This window comes from Lissotriton helveticus, chromosome 2_2 (genome assembly GCF_964261635.1).
Source record: "Lissotriton helveticus chromosome 2_2, aLisHel1.1, whole genome shotgun sequence".
NCBI lineage: Eukaryota > Metazoa > Chordata > Amphibia > Caudata > Salamandridae > Lissotriton > Lissotriton helveticus.
In genome coordinates, this window is record NC_136060.1 from 80100924 (window position 1) to 80126563 (window position 25640).

The 25640-nt window shown below is 43.3% G+C and overlaps 1 protein-coding gene across 2 annotated transcripts in view; it reads right to left on the minus strand.

Moving 5' to 3' along the window:
• Nucleotides 1-25640, minus strand: part of VPS37A (VPS37A subunit of ESCRT-I) — a 310413-nt gene that overhangs the window by 184058 nt on the left and 100715 nt on the right. For both annotated transcript variants that reach the window (XM_078678128.1, XM_078678129.1), the window contains exon 3: nt 5126-5240. In XM_078678128.1, coding sequence (XP_078534254.1) covers nt 5126-5240 — 115 coding nt within the window. The remainder of the gene's footprint in view (nt 1-5125; nt 5241-25640) is intronic.

The following is a 25640-nucleotide window of genomic DNA, read 5'->3' on the forward strand; positions in this document are numbered from 1 at the left end:
TAGATTGTTGCCTGAGCCTTGAACTTCTTTCTTTGTTGGTGTGAAGTTGTCTTCCATGTGTCACTGAGCCATTCCCAAGCTAGTTATACGTTCTTGTGGTGGTAATTATCTGGGTGTCCAGCCTCCATCTAAGTAAAGCTTTTTTTTGCATAATTTCCAAAAGCCAACACTTTAGTCTTGTTTGGATTAACAACCAATCTATTGCTTTCATTGTAGATGTTAAGAGTGTCCAATCTCGTTTATAGTCCTATTTTGGTGAGGTCCAATATTACCAAGTCGTCTGCATACTGTAATAAGTGAGCTATGTTTTGGCCAATTTTTTGGGTTACAAGGTTTGCATTTTGGAGCACCTTGCCCATATCTGCTGTGTATAAATTAAAGAGTGTTGGGGCAAGGGGCCCTGTTTTAGGCCTTGGGCAGTGTAGCATTTTTTCGAGATAGTTTCCCCTGACAATTTAATTGTTACTCAAGTTCTGCTATATAGGGAAATTACTGCATTCAAGACTCCTTCCAGGATGTTCCATTTCCTTAGTTTGTTCCAAAGCTTGTTGTGGGAGTCCCCATCAAATGCTGCTGGGTAGTCGACAAAGTAGGCGAACAATGGCTTTTTAGGTCAAGCCTAGGCAGCGCGCATGCGCTGTAAGCAAGGCCTGTAGTATTCAGTAAACTGATGTAGCTCCAGAATGCTGCTTTCTATTTGTTCAGGGCAATGTCGGTCTTCTTTGTTGTTGTGTAATTGGTTCAGGCAGCCAACCTCACTTCCATTTTTTTCCCGTACAGCACCGACTAGGTACAGGTTTGTTACGATTAGACAGTGTAACTGTTATTTGGGGAACTCTCTTTTTTGTTTCTTGCATTGCTTCATGCTTGTGGCAGTTCTCGATGCACGTCTGTGTCGTCCTCCCCACCGTCTTCCCCCAGCACCACCACCTGCCCTCTATGTGCCCCCCCCCAGGGCCATCCGCCAACGCTCCTTGTTTATTTTCTTTTTTGTCAGCTTTCTACATGCCGCTCTCTGGGTCCTAGTTGTTTATTGCATTGCTTCATGCTTGTGGCAGTTCTCAATGCACATCAGTGTTGTCCTTCTCACCGACGTCCTGCGGCAGTGCCGGAGTTTGTATGGGAGGGTGGCTGTATTGTTTGCTCATGTAAATCATAGCTCTGGCAGTGCTGCCTGAGTGCTTGCACCAGCCGCGGCAGCTGTCAGCTGACAGCTGAGCTGCAGTATTAAAATCTATGCGCCCCCGCGAATTAAATTGCTCCTGAGGCGAGGGAGAGACTGATCATCACTGTTGCAGTGGCAAGGACTCTGGTGGAGGACTCAGGGGGCAAGTGGCAACCCCTCAATTGCTGCAGTGGATGGCGCTGCAAAGTTAAAGTAAGTATAGACTGTAGCACAAGCCACCCGAGTGGGTTTGTAATACCATGGAGTCAGACTGATTGCCTTCCGTACAGGACTAACGTACGGGTCTGCTGCTGGTCTCCTGAGAAGCAGTGACTGTGTGCCTTCGCTTTCTGCACTTTTAACTGAAATAAAGCCTGCTTTCCTCGAAGAAAGCACGTAGGGTACTTTAGGCTGCTGGCCTCCTGAGATGCCGTGACTGTGTGTCTTCACTTTCTGCACTTTTAATTGAAATAGAGAAGGGCCTGTTTTCCTTCTGCCTCGGCATCTCTAACACTCCCGGCCAGAAGATATGTATTTTAGAAGTAGGTGTGCAAGGGGGACTCCCTGCATACCCGAGACTGCACATTTGACAGCTCTTTGGGAGAGCTAGTGCGGACAGACATGCACAGTGCCGCACCGAGTGGCCTCTTGGAACATGTCCATGCGCGGACGTCTGCAGCTCTCACAATGTGTAAACTCAAAGGTTGCATCGAACCACTATTCATCTGCGAGCTACAAATCTCACATAATTAACAGCAGATTCATTCACTGTCTTGGGTTCTCTTTCTAAGTGACTCTCTCTCAAAATCTCGCTCTACCATTCTCCCTCTTTCTCTGCCAATTTACCAGTCCACCCATGTCTCCCAATCTCTCCCTCTCTCTATCTCACATTTCCCTATCTCTTCTCCTCATCTCTCTCTCCCTCTTTCAGTATCTCTCACCTTACCCATCCCCTTGTCTTTTCATTCCACTCTCGCCATCTAGCTCTCTTATTTAACCCACTCATCCTTCTCACACAATATCTCACTCCCTCTCTAGTTATCTTTCATGTTACCCACCCCATTGTTTTATCTCTCCCCCTTTCTTGCTCCCATGTCTTACTCCTTCACCCAAGTCACCCCATCTCTCTCCTCTTTCTCTATTACCTTACCCACTCACCTCTGTCTTCATCTCTCTCCCCTTTCTCTCTTTGTCTCTCACCTTACCCACACCCTTGTGTCTTCATCTCTTTCCCCTTTCTCTCTCATTCTGTCTTCATCTCTCTCCCCTTTCTATCTTTCTCTCTCTCCGTGCCCATCCACACATGTTGCCCCATCTCTCTCTCTGTTCTTAACATCTCTTGTTTCTTCTCATCTGCATCTCTATTTCTCACATACTCATCTCTCTATTTTGTTTCTCTGTCTGCCGCAGTATCTGCCTCTTATCTCAATCTGTCCATCTGTCTCTTGTTTCTATGTCTATCACCCTATCTGCCTCTTATCTCCATCTATCCGCTGCCCCCGTCAGAGCACCTCCAATGCTTACATTTTCCAAAAATGTAAAATAAATATTTCATTCAAGCTACCTTACGGGGTTGAGACAAGCGACACAGAAGAGTGTGTGCATGTATATGTGCGAGTGCATGCCTGCGTGCATGTGTGTCTGAGTGTGCACATTTGCACAGGTATGTAGGAGTGCCTGTGTGCTTGTATATATGTGCATGCATGTGTGAGCGTGTAAAGGTGTGAGTGTGTAAATGTATCTCCTCTTGGTAATGCTGTATATGTATGTGCATGTCTATGTGCACGTCTGTCTGCTTGTATGTGCTTATGCCTGCATGCGTGCGTGTATGCGAGTGTGTGCGCATGCTTGTGTGGTTGCTTCTATCTGTGTATGCAGCTGCTGGAGGCTGTTTCCAAATGTGTGCATGTCTATGTGTGCATTTGTGTCTGTGTTTATCCGTGCTTGCACGTTTGTGTGTGTGTGTCTATCTGTGCATCTATGATCATTTTGAAGTTTTTTTTAATTGCACATAAAAGGCCCAGGAGATGGGTGAGAGCGCTTTACTAAAAACAATATCAGTGACTGTAACTACTGGCTGGGAAAATATTAACATCATTAATCCCAATTTAATACTTGAATTCAACAATCAGCAACTGTACGGTGACAGATTAAACTTTCAAGAGGCCATGCCAGTGCCCAGCAACACGTGCCATGCTTTTTTGGGGCGGGGCCTCGATGTGTTTGTTGTGTAATCTGAGAGTATGCAGTAGGTTGTGGCTTATGTGTCGTGTTTATGAAATACATAGTCCCGTTTAAAATCTTGTGGCTTCAGAAGCATATAATTACACTGTTGTTAATTTTTTTCCCCAGCCAGCATAGGATATTACTCGTCTCCCCTCCCTCATAATCTATTTCCCATTTTCTGGTTTCCAACACCACAAGGTGATACGAATGGCTATGCAAATATAATCATTCCACTACATAAAAAAAAACAAAAGTAAAAAACATTGTCATTTCTAACACCAAGAGCTCTAGCTTTGAAATATGCGAGACCTATTGCATTGCTAATGCTTGTTATTTTTGATGTTTGCTTGCTAGGCTTTGTAGGATAGTGCAACAATGTTGACAATTGTTAACCCGTATTTGCGAAACCCAGTTTGGTATAGTGGTAGTATCTCTTTTTCCTCAACCCATCTGTTTAGTTCTGCTAGTAGGGTGCTAGCATATTCTTTCCCTTCTATATCTAAAAGGGTGAACAGTCTGTAGTTTTCCGGATCTGTATTGTATCCCTTCTTGAATATTGTCTGTAGCAGAGACCCTCACCATGACTACGAGACGTCAGCTTGCACACCCTGCGTTCTGTATACAGGGTGGATAGAACTTCTCCCCAATATACCGAGTCCTCCTGGAACATTCCACCCAGGAGTCCGTTGTGGCCAGGTGCTCCATCCCTTCTTATATTTTTTTATTATCTCTCTGATAGCTGGTGGTTCTTGATCTTTTCCTGCTTCTTCCACCTGAGGGGTGCGTTCGCTCTCTGCTCAGTCACCCAATGTATCTTTCATATTACCCTGTTCAATCCCTGCTTGGTTTTCTGCAGACATCTTGGCTATATGAGTTAGCCATACCTCAGCAGTGACAGAGTTGCGTCTGTCGAGTTTGTCATTTTCTAGACGAACAATGTATTCCCAAAACTGCTTGTGTTTTTGATTCTTAGATAGCTGATAGACTTTAATCCATTCCTCCTCAATGTACTACTGTATTAGTTTCCATATACAGCGTTTTCGATCCAAGTGAAGTTCCCTTCAACTTTGCCTACAGTCTGATGTGCCAGTTTTTGATAGATCCTTTTTGCAAGTCTCAGCTTGCTTGTGGACTTCCTTAGAATTTTGTTGTATCGTACATTTTGCCTTGTTTTTAAAACTTATTTTGGTATGCTTTTCCTAGCTCTCCTCTAAAGAGCTGCTGGTAAATCCGACATCTAGTTTCCACAATTTGTAATAGTGTGTATGGGAGTTGTGAGATTGTCTCTACTTTCTTGTGCATTTTTCCATGCTGTTACCTTCACTGCGTTTTGTTCGTTCCATCTGATCCTTCGGACTCATTCCTTGTGCATCAGATGAACCACTAGTCCTCAGATTAGAAATAATTAGTTTGTTTCCATCTTTTGTTAAAAGACAAAAGGGAGTGGTTGCAGTGGATGTTTTTACCAGTACAAGGGAGAAGCCTCAGCAATGAGCAATGTTGGAATTTTAAGATCATAAACTGCACTCTCCTTACTAGATGATGTTTGTTTGCAATAAGCAGCCTTGCCATTGCTAATTTGCTATGCCACCACATTGCCCGCATCTCTATTTTGAACATTAGCAGAAAATGTGCAGTAAGAAGTTGCCACAGCTAAAACATGATTAAGGTTTACAATTCTGTCCCAAAGCAAATATTTGATGTCATGCAGAACTCATATCTAGGTATACATACATTGCTTATTAAGGGGCATATCACATACACTCCTTGTTTATCCACCAAGTGATGTCTTACTGAAGGATATACACTGATCACTGGCTTTTCCTGTGGAAATTGTGGAGGAAGTAAGCTGGAAAAAAAAAAGATTAATTAGTTTTACTGTTTTTCTTGAATTAAGATATATTGTTTACTTAGGGTGCATCAAGTAAACATAATAAAAAGGGCAATTACACTTCAATTAAAACAACAAGTTATAAAACAAGACAGAATTTGACTTCAGATAAAAGGAAAGGGATCAATTATTTTGGCAGTACTTAAAACAGTCATTTTTTAGAAAGGTTCAAATCCAGTTCAAGCGAAATAAGGTTGGTGTCAGCCCAAAACATCTGCTACAACTAAAGTGTCTATGACAAACTAGAAGTGTTCCTAATTGTGCGGCACTATATAATGTAGTCTCTGAAAACAAAGGGCAAAAAATGGGTGGCTATATAGTCAGATTCAAAAGTTCTTGTGACATGATGATAAATTACAAGTTCTCAAGAGGGCATTAAAGACAATAACCATGTTGCCTACATTTTTGTATTATATGTAAAGAAAATTCTACGACCTTCCATAGCTTGAATATAACTATTCACTGCAATGATATTATACATATGCAACATAGTAACAAATAAACGTGACAATCCCAATAACTCTAAGAACCAAGGCAATACTATTGTGACAAAACAGTGGTTCTCTTGAGGAAATGGAAGAAAAGAAAACACAATCAAAACAGAGAAATACATCTTGCAACTTTCTTTTTGAGCCAAAGGCTGTAAGTGCAGGCATAAACATATCCAACAATAGCAAAGTTAAGACACGAATAAAGAGAAAAAAGAACCACAGCAGAACATTTTAAAGGTAAAGTTGTTATATTTAAGAAAATAGAGAAAAGAATATCCACTGTAGCACGTGTTTCAAATAATTTTTTATCATTCAAATATGGTGCCAAAAGACACCGCATATGCAGGTGAAAACTATTTTTACAAACAATATTCTGACGGTTGATAGAAGCTGAGAGACAAAACTACACACAGTACATCTCAATGATTGTCTTTTAAAGGCCAAATTGCTCAAAATCTTAGGTAGTCGATGTTTCAGCCCCAAAAATTTACTTGAACAGGGCCATCATCAGGAAAAGGTCTAATACAATCAATCAAAAAGGCAACCTATGACTAGTCAAGAATACCCAGAGAAAACAGGGCTAATCAACAATCAAAAGGAGAACAGTAGTCTAAAGCATGTAATGAACCAGTAGTCCAAGAAACAGGAATGAAGAGGATGAGAGAGACTCACAAAAGGGGGGGTTCTCATTTAGTGAAGGATGCACTTGACGCCACAGTTGGCATGGAGGGAAAGGCAATTTTAGCAAACAGCCAGGAGGCTATATCAATTTTTTTTTTTAAAATGGTGTACAGGAAGGATAAGTTACTTACCTGTAATCCTAGTGCTCTTCCAGGGGTATACTCATCAAAATCATAAGCAATGAATAGTCCAGCTGTCGTGCGGGGACCCCGGAACATATACATACATATATATATATATATTAATGCATGTTTAACCAAATGTATAACATAGTCCTGTGAAAGATACTTATATATATATATATATTCACTGAAAAAACCATAGGTTATAGACCATATATAGTTAGGAATTAGCATTTAAAAAACCTTATTTTACTCACACAAAACCATTGAAATTCCATATATAGTTAGTTGCACTAACTATATATCGCGCACCCGCAATCCACTGCTGATCATGTCACATATTACATCATTCATGACATGGTCAGTGACATCACTGATGACATCACTGATGACATCTCAAATGACATCACTGATGACATCACTGATGACTACATCCAGTGACTGTATAATTCTGTAAAGTTAAAATATGTCTTACATATTGAAGAATGAGTGGATGTATAAGTGTCTTGATGAAGGATTTAGTAGGGGCATGGCTGACTGTATGAGTGACTGATTAAATGTGTCTCACTGAGTGCATGGGTTAGTGACTAAACTGTCTTAATTTGTGCATCATTATGTCTGTTGTTCTGTAAACTGCTGCATGTGTTGATCATTAGCTATATGATTAACTGTATGGGTTATTGATTGGTTGCCCAAGCATTTGTATGGGAGACTGAGTGTGTGTCTGGGTGGCTGGGAGGTGTATGACTCTCTGCATAGATGTGTGAGCAGTTGATTGACTAGATGTATGGGTTCAAAAGTGCATGTGGAAACAGCTGTATGGGCGGTTGACTGTGTGCATGAGTGTATTGGTGAGTGAATGGATATCTCAGTGCTACATGTCAAAGTAAGTACATATGTAAAACACAGTACATGTGAGAGTTGACATATATAAATAACTGTGCATAAGAGCCAGTGAATGTGTGAGTGGCTGTATGGATCATTGTGAACTTGTATCCAGGATTGTATAAGTGAGTAAATATGTTTTAGTATATGTTTGAATAAGTAAGGTGTGTATAACTGTATAGTTGAGGAAATGGAGGTGTGATTGATTCTTTGCATGACTGACTAAGTGTCTGAGTAACTCCATGGATGAGTGACAGTCTATGAGTGTCTGTTTACACTGAGTGTATCTAAGGTTATATTAGAGTCTGAAGAGGTTCATCGTATTATCACATGAATGATGTCATCAGTGATGTGATCAGTAATGTCAAATGAGATGTCATCAGTGATGTCATTTGAGATGTCATCAGTGATGTCATCAGTGATGTCACTGACCATGTCATGAATGATGTAATATGTGACATGATCAGCAGTGGATTGCGGGTGCGCGATATATAGTTAGTGCAACTAACTATATATGGAATTTCAATGGTTTTGTGTGAGTAAAATAAGGTTTTTTAAATGCTAATTCCCAACTATATATGGTCTATAACCTATGGTTTTTTCAGTGAATTTTCAAGGTTTTGTAAATGCTAATTCCTAACTATATATGGTCTATAACCTATGGTTTTTTCAGTGAATTTCAATGGTTTTTTAATAGAAAATATCATAAGCTGTCGAATGTCAAGTACGTGGTAAGTGAAAACATTTTCGTGTTTATGCACACTGATCTGCTTTGAATGGTGCCCCCCCCCCTCATTTCTATTAGGAGTACTCTCTCTTTGCAGATAGTGAAAGGTAGTTAACGCAGGCCTTTGCCCCCGTTGTAATCCGTCGTGCCTGCTTCTCTCTCCATTTGATTGATTGTTATCCAAGTATTTACTGTTTTAGAATCAGTTCTCTTTGGTTCATTCTCTATTTACAAACAAACACAGAGTCGCAATACTCTGTTTAGTCTTTGCAGATAACGAAAAATCGTGTAAAAAAAAAAAGAAAAGGAATCGAGCAAAATCAGTAGGCCACTAATTGGATCTCTTTTTGACCTCGCTAAAATAGAAACATTAGGAACAACCCCTCATGACAAATACAAAACTAGTGAGATGAACTGAACTCCACACAATGATGGCTGCAAAACAGCTCGGCTCCGCCACCCACACCGCCCAAAATAACGATAAAGAGCGGCTGCCATGATTGGTTGCGGAATGGCCACGACGGAGCTACGAAATGGTGCTGCTCTCATGCTAACCCCAGCTTCAGTCTGAAACATCCAGAAACACTGTAGACTACCAATTCGATCAGTTCCGGTAGCGCCCCAATGTAACCCGGTAGAGAAGAACTAGCCCTCCCCTCTTTGACTGATGGTTCTTGTTGCCTGTCCCTTCTGTTGTCATTTAACAGAACTATTTAGCCTGCTGAAAGGGGTTGTGTTCCGACCGCTGGTTGGTGGAGACATTTTGACTATATTCTGGACCTGCGTTGTCGCGTAATGCGTCATATGACGCGCCGCGTTAGCGCATCCGGAAGTCATCCGGGGCGCGCAGCGCGTAACGTAAGCATAACAAGTCATGTGACTTGTTAATAAAACTTTTCATTGGTTCATTTTACTTTTCTTATTGTAATGATGAAAGGCTTGGTCATATGACCTAAAAATTACGCTTTTCATTACTTCCGAACATTATTTTTTCTTAAATATATGTTATAATGTTCCAGGCTAATGTACTTTCCCGGAAATTTTACAACTGTCCTGCAAGTAAAATATATTCTTTTTTCGAGAAAAAGAGCGTTTCTTCGTCCCATGACGGAGCCGTTGAGCAAAAGAGGGTCGACCTGCTGTCTGAGTCGCCGATACGCCTAAATATGAGATTCTTATCGATCACTTTATGTTGCAGGAATAGAAAACACAACAGCCCTTGACCATTTATCTTTACTGCGTTCCTTCGTATTATACCTTTTACCCTTCATGTAATTGGTCTGCTTTATTTCACTTGCCTTTTAATGATTCTAAAACAGTCACTATTATTAAAAACTTTACCAATGTATATACTACTACCATGTTTTCTTTTAAAAACCTTTATTGTGAAAATTTCATTATACAAATACGAGCCTATAACCACTTGGGCCTGCCACGGAGCAAACTGTAATCGTATATGATGAATAGACATTTACACTGTAGAGGAACGTAACGGGCGGGCCATTAGGTTGCAAGAACTAAGGTGTCTAACAGTTACGGAATCGGTGGACGTACATTTTATAATTAAAATACGACAGGGCCAGTTACAATAAAATTATCTAGATATACATTTGCGGGCAAGTACCATGGGTGACGTTAATTCGAACTTTCAACAGTACAGTAATCAATAACACATCAGAACTTAATATCAATAGGGATGTCGAAATATTCAATCAATTCTCGCGCCCCGCCAGCCATGTGCTTCAAAACTGCATACGTATCTCGTGATTTCAAGGTTCTGCAACCAGTACACAACAAGGAGTTACGAGTCCCATTTATTCCGGCGCCATTTTGGGCGAGGACGGGCAGGTCCAGGATATAGTCAAAATGTCTCTACCAACCATCGACTATGATGATGTTCATATGCTGTATTTATTAGAGTAACACTCATCTGTCCACATGAAATTAATTTGCCACAATCTAAACATGTCATTTTAATCTTTCCAAAGTTCTTCTAAATATTTGGGACCGTTTCCCTTGCCTCTGAAGCTCTCAGTGCCACTTCTTTGATGAATGTACTAGCAGGTCAGGGGTTCTCCTCCAAATCTCTCTTTTATGCAGCACTATAAATTAATTGGTGCCACCTCTCCATATGACGATGCATGGTATAGTTACCACAACTATATTTTTTTTCGGTTCCTCTGGAGAGTTCAACGTGGCAGATGAAGCGTGTAACGTACCGGGCATTTACCTTTTTTTGCATGTACAGGAAAGGAAAAAAAAAATCGAGCGTCCGAGTTCTAAGGTGTCCCAGGGCCATTTTAGTGGACCAGGCCCAAATCCAAAGAACAGGCCGCCATTTTGAGAGTCCTCTTGCAGCCGCCTGTCGCTGTAGCATCAAGAGCAGCCGAAACTCAGCTGAATGGCAACTGAAACGGTAAAGGGGCGCCCCACTACAGCAGACGAGCCTCGACCTAGGAAGGCCCATTCACGCCGGCTCCCCCCCCCCCTTCGGGCACCCCACGCCGTTATTCGGAGCAGTATTGTAGGATGGCCACACCAGTGCGGCAACTTGCTAGACATCACCTCGGTGGTAACCGAATCTCAACGCCTTGTGGTGTCTTCTATTCAGAAAACATTGTTATGCTGCCTTCGACCTATTCGCCGCAAGTGCGCACACAACTCAACTGCATAGCTTGCTAGACACCACCTCGGTGCCATCCGGATCTTGGAATGTCAGCACCTTTTGGTGTCTTCTCTTCAGAAAATATTGTTGCGCTGCCTTTGGCCCCATTCGCACATCAGTCCGCTACTGACGCCATCTCACAGGCTAATGGGGCGCCCCACGCCGACTTTCAGCATTGTAGAATGACCACACCAGTACAGCAACTTGCTAGACATCACCTCGGTGCCATCCGGATCCCGGCGCCCCACTGCAGATGAAGTGCCTCTCAACTATGAAACCACCACGGTGACATCCGGATCTTGGCGCGTTGTGCTGCCTTCGGCCTATTCGCACATCGGTCCGCTACTGACGCCATCTCACAGGCTAATGGGGCGACCCACGCCGAGTTTCAGCATTGTAGGATGACCACACCAGTACAGCAACTTGCTAGACATCACCTCGGTGCCATCCGGATCTCGGCGCCCCACTGCAGATGAAGTGCCTCTCAACTATGAAACCACCACGGTGACATCCGGATCTTGGCGCGTTGTGCTGCCTTCGGCCTATTCGCACATCGGTCCGCTACTGACGCCATCTCACAGGCTAATGGGGCGACCCACGCCGAGTTTCAGCATTGTAGGATGACCACACCAGTACAGCAACTTGCTAGACATCACCTCGGTGCCATCCGAATCTTGGCATCTCAACGCCTAGTGGTATCTTCCATACAAAAAATATTGTTACGCTGCCTTTGGCCCCATTCGCACATCAGTCCGCAACTTAGACATCACCTCGGTGCCATCCGGATCTTGGCATCTCAGCGCCTTGTGGTGTCAGTCAGAAAATATTGTTGCGCTGCCTTTGGCCCCATTCGCACATCAGTCCGCTACTGACACCATCTCACAGGCCAACAGGGCGCCCCACGCCGACTTTTACCATTGTACGATGGCCACACCAGTGCCACAACTTGCTAGACACCACCTCGGTGCCATCCGGATCTTGGCATCTCAGCGCCTTGTGGTGTCTTCAAATCAGAAAATATTGTTGCGCTGCCTTTGGCCCCATTCGCACATCGGTCCGCTACTGACGCCATCTCACAGGCCAACGGGGCGCCCCACGCCGACTTTCAACATTGTAGGATGGCCACACCAGTGCTGCAACTTGCTGGACACCACCTCGGTGCCATCCGGATCTTGGCGCGTTGTATTGCCTTCGGCCTATTCGCACATCGGTCCGCTACTGACGCCGCCTCACGTGCCAACGTATTTTCTCCGCATTTTATACCCTATGCCGCATAACAGGTCATGTGACTTGTTTATAAAACTTTTCATTGGTTCATTTTACTTTTGGTTTCCTAATGATGGAAGGCTTGATCATATGACCTAAAAACAACACTTTTCATTGGATGAAAACTTTTTTTTTTCTCCCAAACGATGAAAGCCCCACCTTGTTTCTGGATGTTTCAGACTAAACTGGCGTCAGCATGAGAGCACCACCATCTCGTAGCTCCGTCGTGGTCATTCCGCGAGCAATCATGGCAGCCCCTCCCCACCAGAAGCCTGCAGGAGTCGGGGCCCCAAAACTTTTGATGAATTCTCAAGGCGGAGGGGACGCTTTCGAGAATGGGGTCCAAGACCTAGCAGACAAGCGTCCGATTTCCAAGGTGTCCCAGGGCCATTTCAGTGGACCAGGCCCAAAAAGGAAAGAGCCTGCCGCCATTTTGAGAGTCCTGTGACAGCCGCCTATCGCTGCACCGCAAGAGTGGGCGCAACTCAGCTGAATGGCGGCTTTTGACACAGTGGACCAAAAACGGACGGAATGGCAACTGAAACGGTAAAGGGGCGCCCCACTACAACAGATGACACTCCACCTGGAGAGGCCCGTTCACGCCGCCTCCCCCGGGGCGCCCCACGCCGTTATTCGGAGCAGCATTGTAGGATACCAAAACCAGTGCGGCAACTTACTGGACATCACCTTGGTGCCATCGTTCTGCTGCCTTGGAACTATTCGCACAACAGTTTGCTACTGATGACCCACCCCCCGCGACGCCCCACGCCGTTATTTGCTGGGTGGCAACTTACTAGACATCACTTTCGTGTCATCTAGATTTCGGCGCGTTCTGCTGCCTTGGAACTATTCGCACAACAGTTTGCTACTGATGACCCACCCCCCGCGACGCCCCACGCCGGAAATCTGGACGTTGTGCTGCGTTGGGACTATTCGCACAGCCGACCGCTACTTCGTTGTTTTTCCCTAAAAATGTTTATATGTTATTACTATTTTTGTTTTCTTGTATATATTTATAAATTATTAAAGTTTTATAATCTTACTACTTTGTCGGAGTGCTATATATTTGTAATGTGACACATAATTGTAAAAACTTTGATGTACAAAGAGTCATCCCTGGAATCTTCCGCTTCACGCTCGGTCCCCTCCCAAATCACAATACAGGATGGTTTTCAGATAATAGCAACGCTTCTGCTGTGACGGATCTCATCGAGTGTGGGCCTTGATCTACTATAACTCCTTTGAAGAGGGGTGATTCTTTACAGCTGTGGCCATAAACTACATCTGCAGGGCTAGCTGATAGCCTAGGACCGGCCTGGACAATCGGACACAGAGGAAAAGGAGTGTCAGAGGGTGCGGTAGTGAATAGGGCGAAAGGGAGGTGTCGGGCGGGCATAGGGTGTGATTCTCAGGGAAGAGCAGCGCAGATGGGGGGAGGTTTATTACCCATGCATAAGACAGAGAGCGGGGGTGACCACTGCCTGGGTGAGATGCTTGCGAGGGTGGGGAGCCATGCTAAGGATCGACAGCGTGCACAGAGTGGGTCTGGTCAAGGCATCTAAAATGGCTGCCGTGCACGACAAAAGTGTGGCATTTGAAAAAAGACAAGATGGCGCAGACAATGTTTTTCAACACTTCCTGATTTCCTTCGAATCGAACGTTAACAGACGTTGGGGCATATTACCAAAGTTAAGCGATATTTATCCCTAACGATGCATTGCAAAGATTTTTTTACCGTCAGAAATTATCGCAGATAAACCTTGCTATTATCAAGGTTTATCGCAAATACGATAAAAAACGACCGCAATGCATTAATATCGCTGAAAACTCAGCGATATTCATGCATTACCGAGCTAATGCTTCTAGCCATGTTATCCACCTCCCATTGGATAACATGGCTAAGAACTGCTCAGGGCAGGTGGTAGCTTTTAGAGATATTCGCCCTTATCTCGAATATTTCCAAAAGTTGATAATAGGAGATAGCGATGTTAGCGACTGTTTCCAGTCGCTAACATCTTGGCATGCCCACTTTGCATGTCATTAGTGATAAATATCACTCACATGCAAAGTGGGGCCCAAGATGGTCGCTATCTTCTACTAGCCGTCGCTAACTGGTGTTAGCAACAGCTAGGTAATACACATATAATTTTATCTCCGCGAAGCGGAGCGCTGTTACAGATATATATCTTGTTTCTGAACGTTAATTTCTCAAAATGCACTGAAGCACATATATTGAGACCTAGCAAAGGCACATCGGGCTACCAGTCCCTACAATTTTGCCAAGTTTCGTGCAAATCCATTCAGCTGTTCGATCCTACCGAGAGACAAGATGGCGGCCGCTACGGACTGTTTGGAATGTTTACAGACACCGGAGAGCCAATCAGCTTCGCTTCGCAAAGCTCCGTAACGCGAAAAGTACGCGAAGCGGTGCGCTGTTACAGATATATACCTTTTTTTGAACGTTAATTTCTCAAAATCCACTGGAGCACATATATTGAGATCTAGCAAAGGCACATCGGGCTACCAGTCCCTACAATTTTGCCAAGTTTCGTGCAAATCCATTCAGCTGTTCGATTATTATTATTTTTATTTTTTTTTGCCCCGCGGGGCCCTTTTAAAACCTCCACATCAAACCTAGGGGGTGAGCGACAATGTACTATGCCCCCTTATGGTCATTTGCCCCTTCGCTTCGGCCTCCTCTTGTCTCTCGATCCTACCGAGAGACAAGATGGCGGCCGCTACGGACTGTTTGGAATGTTGACAGACGCCGGAGAACCAATCAGCTTCGCTTCACAAAGCTCCGTTGCGCGAAAAGTCCGCGAACCAGAGCGCTGCCCGGTCCGCTGTTACAGATATATATCTTTTTTTAAACGTTAATTTCTCAAAATCCACTGGAGCACATATATTGAGACCTACAAAAGGCACATCGGGCTACCAGTCCCTACAATTTTGCCAAGTTTCGTGCAAATCCATTCAGCCGTTCGGGCTAAAAGTGAGGCCAACCGCCCTATGGAAAACTCAATGTTAAAAACAAGTTTTGGGACCCCCCTTTTTTCTCGGCCCCCACTGGACGAACCCCCCCCAAATTTTCAAGGGCTGCTCAGAAACAAAATGTGCCATTTTCCTGAAAATTTCAGCCAATTCCGTCCACAAACGCCAAAGTTATTAGACATAGAATTTTCAAAAAACCCATAGAGAAAAAATCCTAACTATATATACCTACTGGCGACCGCCAGTAGGTAATATATATTTATATATGATTCCTGTTTGCCAAAGGCGTGTCTCGCGCACTCCCGGTTCCTTTAAAAGATGACAGTCCAACATTTGATGCTGTGCAAGTTATTTTAATGTCATAACAGCGCAGCCAGCTACGCCACTCGACGCATTTCGGTCTCGCAGAGACCTTGATCACGAGACTATTGTGCATTGCATTTTTTTCATCAATTTAAATAAAGTTTCAACAATAAAGCGAAAGTTACATCATTTCCGTATCAGTGGCAGCTAGGGATTATGGGAGATGTAGTACCCATCATAAAATGAATGTAACTGGTGTATCTCAAGGTTAATCCTATGTGTATGTGTCTTCAGATGATCACCCTGTATGTACATATTAATCCCCACAGTGTGTTTTGCTCTTCATTTAGTAGCACCTTCAAGATGTATGGCTTGGCATTAAGTCTCGCCCTCTGGTGGGCTGATATAGATCCCAAGTGTCAGTTTATCCTCCAGTGGCTAAATTACAAATCTCAATATTATCTTTGGCAAGTTTTATATGACATTCTGAGACACACGCTATTTATAGATGTGGCACACACTATTTACAGATATGACAATGTATGTATCTCTCTAGATTGTCTCAGTTGTATCTTTCGAGTAATCCCAATTTTCACAATCAATTGTGTATTCAAAAAGGCTGCCCTGTTTGTGTAGTGCATGTGAGGTGACAAACGATAAAATAAACGTACTAAAAAAAACATATGTGCTGTTAAAATAGATTAGCAAGGGAGACAAATTTCAAATGTTATCGGGGGTAATGATAATGTTGATGTTTGGAATGCTGAGGTGATAATGTAATTCCTCATCCTGGTTTAATCCATACGGCGTCAGGGTTCGAAAGTTCAGGATATGTTCGGACTCTTTTTGCCTGAGGATTTTTTCATGATCTCCACCTCGTGGATGTATGCTTACAGTTTCCACAGCGTAGAATTTGAGATCTTTCCAGTTCCCAGCATGTTCCTTTTCCATGTGCTTTGCCACATCATTACTTCGATCATTATTTACAGTGGCGCGAACGTGCTCTAAAATACGTTTGTTCAGTTCGCACTTTGTGCTGCCCACATATTTTAATGCACATGGGCACTCAATGATGTAGGTTCCTTTTCCATGTGCTTTGCCACATCATTACTTCGATCATTATTTACAGTGGCGCGAACGTGCTCTAAAATACGTTTGTTCAGTTCGCACTTTGTGCTGCCCACATATTTTAATGCACATGGGCACTCAATGATGTATATAGCAAATTGGCTCTTACAGTTAATTAGTTGTTGGATCTTCCAAACATGTTTGTTTGCCATCGGGATCTCCTTTTTGTTTTTAGCAATGACACACACTTTGTACCCTGTGCCTTTAAAAAAACCCTTCTGTCTGAGCCATGTTTCTGTTTTTTTTGGAGGAGTGAAAATAACTATGAGTCAGTCTGTCTCGTAAGTTTTTGGCTCTTCTGTAAGTAATGTTTGGGTGATTTCCCACCAGTTGGGCTGTGGTTGGATCCATTTGTAGGATATGCCAATTTTTTAGTAATATTTTCATCACTTGTTGGTTACTTGTGGAATGAGTATTAATCAGTCTGATCTTGTTTTCCTCATTTTGAGCCACCACTTTTTCTTTTAGCAGATCAGTTCTAGTGCGGGATTCAGTTTGTTTCAATGCAGCCTTAATCGCACGTGAATTATAGCTTCTTTTTTCAAAAAAAATTTCCGCTTGTTTTTTGTGTTTAATCCATTCTTCTTCTGTAGAACAGATCCTTTTGACCCTTCTGAGGAATTCCCAGTAGGGGATATTTTTTGTTAAGACTTCTTTGCGCGTGTAGTACTGCATTGGTGGCTGTGGTTTTACGGTGTAAAGTTGTTTGTACCTCATTGTTGTGAACGTAAATTTCAGTGTCCAAAAATATCACCCTATTTTCGCTGATGGGCTGTTTTCAGGTATTTGACTTCATCCTCATTTAGCAGGTTACGTTTTAGCCAACCATCTAGTTTCACATCCAATCCCTCTTTCCATTTTTTTGTTGGGTTAATTTGCAGTTTCTCATAATATTCCTTGTTAGGTCTCGCACCTGGCGACACAGCGTGAAGCGCTGTCGCCAGCGAGACCTATAGTCGTCGACTATGCTTTGAAGGGCTTGCAAGAGAGACAGGAAATGGGCACGCGCAGGCATCAGGCCGGATCGGATATGTGGATGGGCGCGTTCACCACGTAGAGTTGCACGCTGTGCTTATCTCCGGTCTCCCTTGCAAACCTCCTGCAGTTACTTTCACTTTCCAACCGCTCTCCGCCACATATTTTTTCATATGTCTGAGTGCGTGAAGTGTTCATTACTAAAAGCATACAAGAAATAAAAGTCTTCTAAGTGTGCTTTAACAGCAGCATGCGCTTCAAATACAGCTTTATTTGGGTTTCCTTTGACCAAGTGTCAACAGACACAGCCAAAAAAAGTGGCGTCTTTCTGGTGCTCAGAAAAAACGCACTCTACTAACCGCCTTCAGTAGCCAATATTCTCAACAAACACCAAAGTGAAACCGATCGGGTTAAATCACAAGCGACCAAGAAGGCTCCATCGCAGAGCCCTGTTGGGTGCCGAGCAGGTGAGAGTAGTACTCACCGCAGCACCGAACAACAGCGCACACCAGCGGTGAGGATCCCGGAGAGGAGCAGGAAGGAGAGCCGTGGAGCTCGGCCACAACTCTGGACAGACGGGGGCAGTTACAGGGCGTCTGGCTGCCTCACAGAGGGCGGGACTCGGGGGCGGAGGGTAGAGCATCCACGTTCGGGCAGCGAGTCTCCTAGATCGAGAGCAGCAGGGCAGGAAGCAGGAGGTGACGCTTACATGACGAACACACAGACCCGGTGGCTCCCGGGCTACAGATCGCGTCATAGAACTGCTGCGTGACACATTTCTTACCCATTTGCACTAACTCAAACTTGGCGACACATCTACTCACCAAAGCTAGTTTTTGTTTCTCCCTCTTAATGGCAGCTCAATATTTAGGCTTTAGCTCCTAAATGTGGTAATATCTTGTTTTTTAGCTGGGAGTATGCTTCTCGCATGTACGCTTCCTTCTCCAGGATGAGGAATTACATTATCACCTCTGAGCATTCCAAACATGAACATTATCATTACCCCGATAACATTTGAAATTTGTCTCCCTTGCTAATCTATTTTAAAAGCACATTTTTTTTTTTTAATAAGTTTCTTTTATCCTTTGTCACCGCACTACACAAACAGGGCAGCCCTTTTGAATACACAATTGATTGTGAAAATTGGGATTACTCGAAAGATACAACTGAGACAATCTAGGGACATACATACATTGTCATATCTGTAAATAGTGTGTGCCACATCTATAAATAGCGTGTGTCTCAGAATGTCATATAAAACTTGCCAAAGATAATATTAAGATTTGTAATTTAGCCACTGGAGGATAAACTGACACTTGGGATCTATATCAGCCCACCAGAGGGCGAGACTTAATGTCAAGCCATACTTCTTGAAGGTGCTACTAAATGAAGAGCAAAACACACTGTGGGGATTAATATGTACATACAGGGTGATCATCTGAAGACACATGCACTTAGGATTAACCTTGAGATACACCAGTTACATTCATTTTATGATAGGTACTACATCTCCCATAATCCCTAGCTGCCACTGATACGGAAATGATGTCACTTTTGCTTTATTGTTGAAACTTTATTTAAATTGATGAAAAAAATGCAATGCACAATAGTCTCGTGATCAAGGTCTCTGCGAGACCGAAACGCTTCAAGTGGCGTTGCTGGCTGAGCTGTTATGACATTAAAATAACTTGCACAGCATCAAATGTTGGACTGTCGTCTTTTAAAGGAACCAGGAGTGCGCGAGACACGCCTTTGGTAAACAGGAATCATTGAATCACGGCGGGGCTCTGCCGTACTCTGAACGCACGGCCATAGAGCGCCTGGGGCCCCCAGAGTGATAGATATATATATATATTCACTGAAAAAACCATAGGTTTCACACCAGTTATAGTTAGGATTTAGCATTTAAAAAACCTATTAAATTCACTGAAAAAACCATAGGTTATTTTTCAGAAAGACACACATTCACTGGATGGTGTCATCAGTGATGTCACTGACCATGTCATGAGTGATGTAATATGTGACGTCATCAGCAGTGCATTGCACGCGCAAGTTATAGTGAGTCCAACTAACTATAACGTAGGAATTCCAATGGTTTTATGCGAGTAAAACTTCCCGCTAACTATAACAGGTGTGAAACCTATGGTTTTTTCCAGTGAATTTAATAGGTTTTTTAAATGCTAATTCCTAACTATAACTGGTGTGAAACCTATGGTTTTTTCAGTGAATTTCAATGTTTTTTTAATAGCAAATCTCTATAGGCATCAAAAGTAATATTTTTTTATAACAAATTTTATATTGTATAATTATGTAATAGTTTTTTTTTAAATTTATTTATAATTTTTTTTTTTTGCTGGAGCGCGTACCGATGCGCTCACCGGTAAGCCCAGTGTTTCGGCGCGCCCCGGGGCGCGTACCGGTGAGCGTCCCGTTAGCGCTATTGCCGCGAACGAAAACAACATATCGCGTAGCCACGTGATGCGTCATATCACGCACTGCATAAGCGCACCCGGAAGCACGCGAGCGCATACGATCGCGCAACGTCTTGACGCGCTTACGCTACGCGCCCCGGGGCGTTTTGGGACCCCCCTTTTATCTCGGCCCCCGCTTCACGAATCCCCCCCAAACTTTCAGGGAAGGAGCGGAGAACCGCGAGGCAAAGTTGGTGATTCCTCAACCGGCTCCAAATAGAATGTTGCGATTTCCCTATGGAAATCAATCCTAACTATAACTACCTACTGGCGACCGCCAGTAGGTAATATATATATATATACATTTATTAAGAAACATATAAATGCAATACAATGTTGAATGCGATGCAAAGTATGTTTTCTATGTTTATTACGGAGTTTGCACAGGTGATTTTAGTTAACCACTCGCTTTCACTTTAAAAGGTGTACCTAACCAAGTAAACGCTGTCATGTGATCAAGGCTCCGCTGAGCCGGAACGTCGGTGACTCTTTCTGCTGAATAAAACCTTTTTATACACCTCGAGGTCCGTGTCCGGAGTCTGCTTGCTGTGTTGCACGAACGCGCGAGTTTGGAGACAAACGGTGTACAGGAGATATAGCCAGTGGGATTCGTCCTGGCTTTACACGGGACCCCCCTTGAAAATTGGTCGACGCTCAGGAATCGAATTCTTTCTCTGAACGGCGTTCAGGGAAGTTACAAGCTCCGGTAGGAGTACGGCGTCTGACCCCCGGCTTCCGGTAATTGACCGGAATACTGAGCGAAGAATTTGGGCGTCCTGGACTGTATGCGGCTCGGGCTCGAGTCTGACGGAAGAATACAGTCTGGCAAGGCGAGGACGCTCAATCAAGTAAGCTCACCTGCAAGTGCTACAGCTGGGAGAGGGAAGAGGGCAAGCCCGGAACCTCGGTTTGTTTGCCGGTAATTTGGAAAACGGCCAGCCTAAACGGTACCGGTATAATATCAAAGAACATTGCAGAAAGATGTCGGATGACAGCGTAAGGGCGCGGGAAACATTAGCTGCAACGACGTTTTCCGATGACACCCCTATCCCTGATAATATACAAGGGAGGAAGAATGCAGAAGCCAGTGGCAGCAGCAACACAACCAAAATTAAGGAATTATTCAAATCATTAGAAAAAAAGTCATTTCAGGAGCAAGCTAAATGGTGGGAGTCTAAGTCACTACAACGGTATATTGAGGTAAACCGCATCCCACGGGGCTTGAGAATATTAACAGCCCCCACTTATGAAAACCCAAACGCCGAGTTGATGAAGGAGTGGGCAGAAATAAATCTAGAAGCATCGCGACGCCAAGTACAGGTGCTTATCAAATATGCAGATATTGACAGAGCCAAACTCCTCACGGAAATAGCCACTTTGTATGAAGAAATTGATGGCCTGGGGGAAGAGGAGGAAAAGAACAGACTTTTAAAAATCATGCAAGAACGTCTGAAGAAAGAGGAGGCAAAAATCGTGGCAAGGAAATCGTACAAATTCCAAAGGGACAGGAATGACTACGAGTTGGGCCAGATTTTTACTTTTGCGCGGAAATTCGACACTCTTCGCAGGGGTGGTGCCAAACAGCAACAACATTCTAATAAAAGGAACCCCCCGAGCCACCTCAACCCAGCAAGGAAAGGAGTAGGTGAAACAAGCGATTCATCCAATGCCACAGTTAGTTCAGATCCAGACTCTGATTTGGAAGCAGACCGCCGTAGACAGGCGGAAGCAGCAACACTACCGAAGCTTACGCCTGGCCAGGAGATGATTTTTTTAGGCCAGGACAGGCGGAATACCCTGAGATCCTACACAAAAAACAGTCAAGAAAATGCAGGGCAAACTACAGGCGCCGCCAGAGGTCGCGGATGGCAAAAAAGAGGAACACAAAAGAAAAGAGGTGGGGGATCCGGACGGAACAATGCCCCACAACTGGAGTAAAACCAGCCTCCAATCGCACTATTGTTAACCTTACTGAATTAAAACTTACAGAAAAGGAGGAGGACATACTTAAACTTGGCTTGTCATATGCACCCCCCTGCGACTTTGATTACACCAATACCAGATGTAACGTCTACAAGGCAGTTAGAAAATTGAAATTGCGCAAATTCTATGCCTTAAAAAACAAAGACGGAACGACATTAGATGTGGAAACTCAGCAACCTGAGGCATCACAAGGAACACGCATTATAAGTGAACTTTGGGAAACAGAAGGAATGGGTTATGAAGCAACCCACAGTTCCAATGGAGCTAACAAAGGGATGGATGAGAGCGGAGATAGAATATCGACAATTACAGATTTTAGAGCACCATCTACCTTCTATCCCATCCTTCTACGAGATAACATAGATATGTTCCAAGAAAATGTGGTTATGGATCTGAAAAAGTTGCAGGCAAAAATTGGGAGCAAAAAATGCAGATATTCAGCCCAGCAACAACAATATAAAGCATTGACTGAGAAACTCAACAAGGAAAAAAATGTGGTAATCAGGAGCAGTGACAAAGGGGGTAACGTGGTCCTCATGACTAAAGTTAACTATGATAAAGAGGCCTACAGCCAACTTAATGATTGTGATTGTTATGAAAAAATCAACAACCGTGAGCTCCTGACCATCAAGGAAGAATATCATCGAAGACTATGTAAGTGGCGGTCAGCCAAACTCATTACTGACAATGAATTTGATTATCTGAAGGTTGAGCACCCTGTAACACCGATATTGTATTTTTTACCTAAAATACATAAAGACCCCATCCATCCACCGGGAAGGCCAATAATATCAGCAAGGGGGAGCCTTCTTGAACATACCTCAATTTATATAGATCATTTTATACAAGGTTATGTTCAAAAATTGGGGTCCTACATACGTGACACAGGGGACTTCCTAGTTAAAATCAAGGATGTACAGATTCAGGAAGGGGATTGGCTGATAGCCCTAGATGTAACAGCCTTATATACTAGTATAACGCATAGTGATGGTCTTGAGGCAATACGGTATTACCTAGCAAGAAGAGAACCAGGCAATGAAAAACACAGCAAAATGTTGTTAGACATGTTGGATTTCTGTTTGTCGAACAATGTGTTTCTGTTCAACTTTCAGTTGTACCGCCAAAAACAGGGGGTGGCAATGGGGGCCAGTTTCTCTCCAAGTTACGCATGTTTGCACATGGGGGCTTGGGAGGAACTGGTCCTGGGGCTTGGTTTCCAACACATCATTAGGAACAACCTGGTAGCATGGTTCCGCTTCATTGACGACTTGTTCGTCATTTGGAGAGGGAGCCAGGAAGAGGCCCTCAAATTCATTGAGGATATCAATGATAACCCCCTGAACCTCAGATTCACTGCAACACTCAGTCAGGAAGCAATCACTTTTTTAGATGCTGAGCTCTACGTCAATGGGTGCCGTTTGGAATCTAGGGTCTATAGGAAGAAGACAGCGGGCAACAGCATTTTACATGCTGCTAGCGCGCACCCGGCTCACCTCATTTCCAGTATCCCATACGGGGAAATGCTGCGGTTAAGACGCATATGCAGCAACCCCGTGGAACTAGAACAGGCACAAAAGGAAAGCAGGGAGAGATTCCTTGAAAGAGGATACTCCGCAAAAGTGATAGACAGAGCTGTGCAGAAATCCTTATCAATGAGTAGAGAGGAGCTCCTAATCAGAAAAGCGGATAGAGAGCTGTCCAGTCAGGCCACAATCAAATCAGATACAGTTGAGCCTGAATGCTTCAGATTAATAACAGGATTCACTAGACAACACCAGCAAATAAAGAAAATAGTGAATAAACATTGGCCCATTGTGCTGAGGGACGTTATAGGCAAGAGCCTACCAAAGACAATCTCTTTGACCTACAGCAAAGCCCCCTCTTTAAGGGACCATATAGTCCAAACCGACCCGGATCCCTTTACAAGAACCGAGTGGTGGCAAAGGAATAAGGGGTTCTATAACTGTAAAACCTGTAAAGCGTGTACTCATGGTGAAAACACCAAAACCTATAGGGATGGATTCACAGGGAAGGAACATGTAATAACCCAAGTACTAACGTGCAAGACAGAATACGCTATATATGTTTTGTGCTGTCCCTGTGGCCTGCAGTATGTGGGCAGCACCAGGAATGCTGTCCATAAACGCATTTTGCAACATTTGCGAGCGATTACGAATATGGACAGCACGTATCCTGTTGCGCGCCATTTCAAGGACCACCACCAAAGCAATAACAGTGGTCTAAAGTACTGGGTTATTGATTCTGTCATCAACACAAAAAGAGGCGGAGACAGGGAGACCAGGCTTAGAAAGCTTGAGACAAAATACATCCTCCTGCTCAACACTAAGGTGCCTCATGGGTTGAATGTGACTGAGGATCTCCACACATGCTTGCTCTAGTAGACTCAAGGTATTAGGACTGTGTGCTCTCCCCCACGTGGATAATGTCCACGGCACTCACCCGGCTGGGAGATGGCCGGGACGGATCCCGTGGGGGCTGCGAGCAGTCACAGCCCTTATGAACCATCACTGAAAGAATTAATGCTGCTATGTGAATACAATGCTTGTCCATTTATTATTATTTCTCACTGTGCACGTTTTTTGCAGCCAGGTTAAGAACCATTGAATTATAATGAAATGTATAGGTTCTCTTCCATTAGGTTGTTTGTTTATTTGTACTTTTGGATTAGTTTGGGTTTTGGGTTTCAGGCCCTTTGTGGGTCTGACTTATTTATTTTAACTCGTTCCAGCACTTGAGATAGATTATTTTTTCAAAACATAGTAACAAGTTGCATTCACTCAGGAAGTTTTTAACATGGAATTGTTTGACTTTTGTAAATGAAAACTTACCCGCAAAGTATTAGAAGCCCTAATAAGACAGTATGCAATGAATATTGTAAGAAAAAATGTAATTATTTCTCCCCTCTTGAGTAATTGTTTTATTGGTAAACATATACTGTATATAAGTGAACTGGATCAGGAACTTGGTATTCTGTATTATGCGTATTTGCACTATGCTAATTTTGCACATATTGATGCACTTTTTGAAGCACTATCCGCACTTTAAAAAGAAAGCACGTAGCACTTTATAGGGATTGAACTAGTGTACCGAGGCTCCTGAAGTAGGAGGCAAAATCGAAAACTATGTTTACAAATATGTATATACAATGATTAGGGGTTTAATATATAGATATTTATTTGTAAATAGGGCTTTTAAAACGGGTTTGAACAATTGATATGTGTATTTTACAATAATACCCCCCCCCCCTTTTTTTCTAGTCATTCAATTTATTTAATCTATTGTTAACCTTGTAAATATGATATGGTTATGAATGTATTTTACATTTATTAAGAAACATATAAATGCAATACAATGTTGAATGCGATGCAAAGTATGTTTTCTATGTTTATTACGGAGTTTGCACAGGTGATTTTAGTTAACCACTCGCTTTCACTTTAAAAGGTGTACCTAACCAAGTAAACGCTGTCATGTGATCAAGGCTCCGCTGAGCCGAAACGTCGGTGACTCTTTCTGCTGAATAAAACCTTTTTATACACCTCGAGGTCCGTGTCCGGAGTCTGCTTGCTGTGTTGCACGAACGCGCGAGTTTGGAGACAAACGGTGTACAGGATATATATATATATATATATATATATATATATATACACAC